General features: G+C 49.2%; 1 protein-coding gene across 1 annotated transcript; it reads left to right on the top strand.

The window, feature by feature from the left end:
• The first annotated feature begins 927 nt into the window (after positions 1-927).
• On the top strand, positions 928-6,926 carry TAS1R1 (taste 1 receptor member 1). The gene is made up of 5 exons (XM_069948695.1): positions 928-1,041; positions 3,003-3,743; positions 4,844-5,053; positions 5,502-5,622; positions 5,984-6,926. Exons 1-5 carry the CDS (start codon positions 928-930, stop codon positions 6,916-6,918), a joined length of 2,121 nt encoding a protein of 706 aa, XP_069804796.1. The 3' UTR covers positions 6,919-6,926.
• The last annotated feature ends 221 nt before the right edge of the window (positions 6,927-7,147 follow it).

Raw genomic sequence — 7,147 nt, forward strand, 5'->3', positions numbered from 1 at the left:
TATAGCTACCTGGCTCTGGGCTGCAAGGAAACCAAGTATAAGACTGAGTTCAGTGTCCCTGGTGACTACATCATAGGGGGATTATTCACCTGTCATAAAGCCGATGCCTCAATATCTTCCACCCCTGTGATTGACAGCTGTGATAGGTAAGATATGGAGGGGGAATAATAGGGTTACAGTCTCCCATTCCTTATGTTCCCCAACCCGTGCCCCTCCAGCTGTTGCAGCACTACAACTCCCATCATGCCATTGTAGTTTTGCACCAGCTATAGGGCCTTATGCAGGGCTGACCCCTCATCCATCCACTATAGCACAATCACCAGAGACACCACTAATATACACAAACACATATTACTGACACAGACACTGACTGACACATTGAAGCTAACTGACTGACACATTGGCGCTAACTGACTGACAGACAGACGCTAAATGACACTGACTGACTGACACACAGCACTAACAGCTCAGTCTTCTCTCTTCCTCTCTGTGGGACTGCTCTGCACACTGTAAGGTTGAGGACCTTCAGGTCATGTGATCAGGTCCTTCACCCTTCTCTCTGTGCAGGTCCTGCTCCATCTCCTGTGTCTTCTGATGTTCAGCCTCTCACTCTGCACTACAGTAAGCGGCTGAACATTACAGCACCGGGTCCCTCTCCCTCTCTGGGCCCCTAATGCCCTGTACGCCCTGTGCTGATGCCATCCCTGGCCTTATGGAATAATTGTCTATCCTTGCAGAACCCCCTTCAATTCCCACGGCTATCACCTTCTCCAAGCAATGAGATTCGCCATTGAGGAAATCAACAATTCCAGCTTCCTCCTCCCCAATGTCACTCTGGGCTATGAGCTGTATGACACCTGTTCAGACTCGGCCAACATATACGGGACGCTGAAGATCCTGTCCCAGTGCGGGGCCCCCTATATAAGGATGAGAAACAACTTCACAGACTATGAAATGAGAACCATCGCCTTAGTGGGACCTCCTGGCAGCACCTTTGCATTTGTTACAGCAAGTATATTAGGGAAATTTCTAATGCCGCAGGTAAGAGTGAATACAGTCAGCCAGGGCTGCATCTTGCCTCAGAAGATTATGCAGCCTCTGGGGGGGGCCTTTGCATAGTGAGCAGCCATGCACATATTATATGTGTATATACAGGAGCAGGGAGTAGTATACTGCACAACAGGATATGGGTACAGAAGCAGGGACTCCAGTGTAACACCAAACTTCCTTGGACTGCTTGGGGGCACAGAAAGGGGGATTAATGATACTTTGGGGCACAGGAGGGGAAATAATACTAGAGTTGAGCAAACTTCGAGCATGATGGGGTTCATCCGAATCCAAATTATTACTACTTGGGCTCACAGGATGGGGATTATTACTACTTGGAGGCACAGGAGGGGGATTATTACTACTTGGAGACACAGGAGGGGGATTATTACTACTTGGAGACACAGGAGGGGGATTATTACTACTTGGAGGCACAGGAGGGGGATTATTACTAGTTAGAGACACAGGAGGGGGATTATTACTACTTGGAGGCACAGGAGGGGCATTATCACTACTTGGGGCACAGAACGGGAGATTATAGCTACTTTGAGGCACAGGAGGGGGGATTATAACTACTTGAAAGCACAGGAGGGGGATTATTACTACATGGAGGCACAGGAGGGGGATTATCGCTACTTTGAGGCACAGAAGGGGATTATTACTACATGGAGGCACAGGAGGGGGATTATTACTAGATGGAGGCACAGGAGGGGGATTATCATTACTTGGAGGCAAAGGAGGGGGATTATCGCTACTTTGAGGCACAGAAGGGGATTATCACTACTTGGAGACACAGGAGGGGGGTTTATAACTACTTGAAAGCACAGGAGGGGGATTATTACTATATGGAGGCACAGGAGGCGGGATTATCACTAGGAGGCACAGGAGGGGGATTATTACTACTTGGAGGCACAGGAGGGGGATTATCATTACTTGGAGGCACAGGAGGGGGATTATTACTACTTGGAGGCACAGGGGGGATTATTACTAGTTAGAGGCACAGGAGGGGGATCATTAATACTTGGAGGGACAGGAGAGGCATCACTAATACTTGGAGGCACAAAGGGGGGGTATTAATACTTGGAGGCACAGGAGGGGGATCATTAGTACTTGGAGGCACAGGAGGGAGGATTATCACTACTTGGAGGCACAGGAGGGGGGATCATTAATACTTGGAGGCACAGGAGGGGGATTATTACTAGTTTTGGGCACAGGATGGGGTTATCGCTACTTAAAGGCATGGGGAAATTATTCTTAATTGGAGGAACAGGAGGGGAGTTATTACTACTTGGGGGCACAGGAGGGAAACTATTACTAGTCAGGGGCACAGTAAGTGGGATTATAACTATTTTAAAGCACAGGAGGGGGGATTATTACTACTTGAGGCACAGAATAGGGGTTATTGACTCTTGGAGGCATAGGTGGGGGACTATGGCTTCTTAGAGGCATAAGAGGGGTATTATTACTATTTGGGGGCACAGGGGGAATAGAAGGGGGATTATTGTAACTGGGAGGGCAAATATGAGGGCAGTATAATAGTGTTGAGGCTAAGCTCTATTTCAGTTTTCGCCTTAGGCTGCAGAGAAGCTACAATCTGCCCTGTAGTCCGCATCATCATGATGTCTTTCCTAAGAGGGACAACAATGCATGTGGATATTTACAGCCCCTGGTATTACCCATTTAAATTTAAGAATTACCCCCTAGTACCCCTTAAATAAGAAGTACCCCCTAGTGCAGCTCTGGAGTATAATACAGTATGTAACTCAGGATCAGTAATGTAATGTATGTACACAGTGACCTCACCAGCAGAATAGTGAGTGCAGCTCTGGAGTATAATACAGTATGTAACTCAGGATCAGTAATGTATGTACACAGTGACAGTATATGTATCCTGTATATGAACTGTACATATACTATGCTGTACTAGAGTAACCAGGTTAATGTATATCTTGCAGATCAGTTACTCGGCCTCCCATGAGTCGCTCAGCCAGAAGCAGCTATACCCTTCCTACCTTCGCACCATCCCCAGCGACAAACTACAAATAGACGTCATTCTGACCTTAATGCAGAGATTTAGGTGGCGGTGGATCGCCATAGTGGGCAGCAACGATGACTATGGCCGGCAGGGCTTACAAGACCTCTACTCCTTGGCAACAAGCAATGGCCTCTGTGTAGCCTACCAAGGGTTAATCCCGGACAGCACGGACAGGACTAGTGTCAGGAGGATGGTGGCTAACATAGTGCAGGTCCGGGTGCGGCTCACTGTGGTTTTCTCAACCTACTTCAATGCCAGGATATTTTTCCAAGAAGTGATTAACGCCAACGTGACGGACTATGTGTGGATCGGCAGCGAGAGCTGGAGCGTGGACTCGCAGGTCGCTGCGCTGCCAAACATCAGGAGCATCGGCTCCATCCTGGGGGTGTCCGTGCAGCAGATCTCATTCCCCCGGCTCATAGACTTTGAGATGGACTACGTGAAATCGGTGAAGGCGACGGCCTCAGGTCAATATGACTGCAACCAAATGTGTCAGAACTGCCGCACATTCACTCTGCAGAACATGTCCATCCCCAACCAGTTCGCCATGTCAACCTCTTTTAATGTGTATTCTGCCGTCTACGCCATTGCCCATGGTTTACACCAATTACTGGACTGTAGATCTAGAAGGTGCAGAAATGAGACTGTCTATCCATGGCAGGTAAGTGTCTGAACACGACCAATGGGAACACAGCAAAGACGAGGGGAAGTGACAGAGCACATTCATCATTTACCATACACAGCGCCACCTCTATCCTAAGGCCACGTCTGGTATTGTAGCTCAATATAAATCAGTCCCATTTGGTGTATGCAGTCTGACTCTCCTACTGTGTTTCCCCGAAAATAAGACAGTGTCTTATATTACTTTTTACTCCCAAAGATGCGCTAGGTCTCATTTTCAGGGGATGGCTTATTTTTCAATGAAGAATAATTCACATGTCACAAGCACAGCAGGGACAGAACGTACAGTATGGCGGCTTCCGGCCAATAGGAGGAGCTCAGCACAGCAGGAAGAGAGAGTGTACGGTATGGTGGCTTCTGGCCAATAGGAGGAGCTCAGCACACTCGTACAGCACAGCAGGGACAAAGCGTACAGTATGGTAGCTTCCGGCCAACAGGGGGAGCTCAGCACAGCACACTCGTACAGCACAGCAGGGACAGAACGTACGGTATGGTGGCTTCCGGCCAACAGGAGGAGCTCAGCACAGCACACTCGTACAGCACACAGAGCGTACGGTATGGTAGCTTCCGGCCAACAGGGGGAGCTCAGCACAGCACACTTGTACAGCACAGCAGGGACAGAGTGTACGGTATGGCGGCTTCCGGCCATCATGGGAAGCTCACCACAGCACACTTGTGCAGCACAGCAGGGACAGCATACGGTATGGTGGCAGGCGACGAGATAACGTCAGACTGTGTGCAGCTCTACATCTGGCGATAGAGGACAGCAGGGATGGCGGCAGGCGATGGGCCTCTCGATGCCTTGTCTGCACATTTACAAATGTGCAGCTGTTCCGATGATAGTGGCTTTTTTCACTTTGGGCATTAAAATTTAACATTCCCAGTCTATGATGTCTAAGGAGAACTGGCATAGCAGATATTCCCACCTGAGACATCCATATATCCATAACATAGGAAAGGTGTCTGGAACCACTTTACATTGCTGTATAGATTTAAATGGTGACGTCTTCGTCTTGATCCACGTTGTCTGCAGACCCTCCACCTGCAACAAGGGCCTCATTCTATTGTTTTCCTTACCAGCTCTTACAATATGTGAAGAAGGTGAATTTCACTCTCTACAATCAGTCCATCTGCTTTGACAGCAACGGGGACCCAGCCACCGGCTATGACATAGTGATGTGGTCCTGGGATGGAGACGCCCCTTCCTTCAAGGTTATTGGCTCATACAGCAAAGTTGCAGGAAGGCTCCAGCTGATGGAGGAGCTTAAATGGCACACCAAGGATAACTCTGTAAGTCAGTGCGCATTCTGCCAGGGGTCCCCGGAGGGCTGAGGCCTGGGCCATGTACTATCTGCTAGGATGACTGCATCCAGTAGTGGCCAATGGAGAAGCAATGTGACCTGAAAAGAAGTCATCAGCCATGATGGTAATTGTAGTTTTGCACCAGGTGGGGGGGCTGCAGGTTTGACACCCCTGCTCTGTAGCTTTACCCCTGGTGTGTGATGGTGGGAACTGGAGCCAATTTTTGCTCTGGGGTCCCTCTCTCTGTGCAATAAAGTCCATTGTAGCTCCAGTGTTAGTTGAGTTGTTGAGTATAGAAGTAACAGTGACGGGATGTGCACCTTTCCATCGATGGTCTCGGTGGGAGCCATGTGAAATTAATGGAAGGAACCATCACTAACTGCGGTATTATATCATCCTCTGTATTCATACGGCCATTGTTCCTGTGCGTCCGCAGGTTCCCGAATCGATTTGTTCAAGAGAATGTGGGAAAGGAGAAAGGCGAGTGCAGACCGGGGCTCATTCCTGCTGTTTCGACTGTATTCCTTGTCCGAAAATGACTTTTGTCAACACAAGCGGTAAGAGGCAGGGGTCCCCGGCATGTTAGTATATAAATGCACAGACACACAGATATCTATCAGGTCTCCATATGTCTCATAAGATTCCCTAAGTGCAGATGCCGACTAATCTGTTCCCTGGTCTAGTGTCTATAGAAGGAGACAGAGGCATGGAGCTACACTCCGCCATGTTTCGGTGACAGAGCGTGCCTCAATGCTGAGGCTTGCCAATACCAAACCATTTGGAGACCATGAGACCCCTGTATATATGTAATCTGTAGTGTCCAGGCATGATGGGAACTGTAGTTTTGGCCGGAGGAGTGAATGTTTCCCGTCTCTTACTTACACCATCGACCTAACCCCAATATCATCCATTTTACAGATCTGTACACCTGCCGGCCTTGTGGATCCGATGAGTGGTCGCCCATGAAGAGTGAGCTCTGCTACCCCAGGAGCTTGGAGTATCTGCCATGGACGGACCCATTGTCCCTCGTCCTTCTGTTTATTATCACTTTGCTGCTGTTGTTAGTGGTGGCGTTTGCCGTAATATTCGTTCAGAATCTCGACACCCCGGTGGTGAAGTCAGCAGGGGGTAAGATGTGTCTGCTGATGTTATGCTGCCTGGCGGGCTCCTGTTGTACCCTGTACTGTTACTTTGGTAGGCCGGGGGTGGTCACATGTCTGGTCAGACAACCCGTCTTCTCCGTCAGCTTCACCGTTTGCTTCTCCTGCATTGTGGTCCATTCATTCCAGATTGTCTGCATCTTCAAAATGGCCACACACATGCCCAGAATGTATGACATGTGGGTGAAGAAGAACGGCTCGGATATCTTCGTTGCTGTCAGTACGGCCGGTCAGGTCCTGATCTGCATCATCTGGATGGTGGTGAAGCGGCCGTCACCCATTGAAGATTACGGCACGTTCCCTGAGCAGATCATCCTGAAGTGCTCGGAGACGGCCTCGGTGGGCTCGGTGGCTCAGGTCGCCTACATCGGCCTCCTCACCATGTTGTGCTTCACCTTCTGCTACATGGGGAAGGATTTACCGGACAATTACAACGAGGCCAAGTGCATCTCCTTCAGCTTGTTGGTCTATTTCTTCTCCTGGATCGCTTTCTTCACCACCTACATCGTCTACCAGGGGAAGTACATAGCGGCCGTCAACGTGGCGGCCGTATTAGTCAGCGTGATGGGGATTCTCATCGGATACTTCACTCCAAAATGTTACGTTATTCTGTTCAGACCAGAACTCAACACCACCGAGCATTTCCAGACGGCCATTCAGAACTACACCAAGAAGCAATCTGCCGCCGGCTAGGATGTCTGTTCGATCTGATTATTACTTATACGATTATAGGGGTAGAGGAGGATGGGCACCATACCAGGGACCTCCACTACCCCTTCTTACACCCAGAGACCATCACCAATTCTATAGGTACTATATACACTGCTTATATCTGGGGTCACCTGATAACCCTATAGCCAAGAGAAGTGGAAATGAGGCCAAACATGCTCATGGCTGCTCTTTTGAAGCCTAATGGACTCCT

The sequence above is a fragment of the Dendropsophus ebraccatus genome, chromosome 12, assembly GCF_027789765.1.
Source record: "Dendropsophus ebraccatus isolate aDenEbr1 chromosome 12, aDenEbr1.pat, whole genome shotgun sequence".
NCBI lineage: Eukaryota > Metazoa > Chordata > Amphibia > Anura > Hylidae > Dendropsophus > Dendropsophus ebraccatus.

Coding starts and splice junctions, on each gene's coding strand:
- TAS1R1 (XM_069948695.1), top strand. CDS start 928: ATGAGAAACAACTTCACAGACTATGAAATGAGAACCATCGCCTTAGTG. Junction 3,744..4,843: donor AGACTGTCTATCCATGGCAG/GTAAGTGTCTGA, acceptor TTTCCTTACCAG/CTCTTACAATATGTGAAGAA. Junction 5,623..5,983: donor GACTTTTGTCAACACAAGCG/GTAAGAGGCAGG, acceptor TCCATTTTACAG/ATCTGTACACCTGCCGGCCT.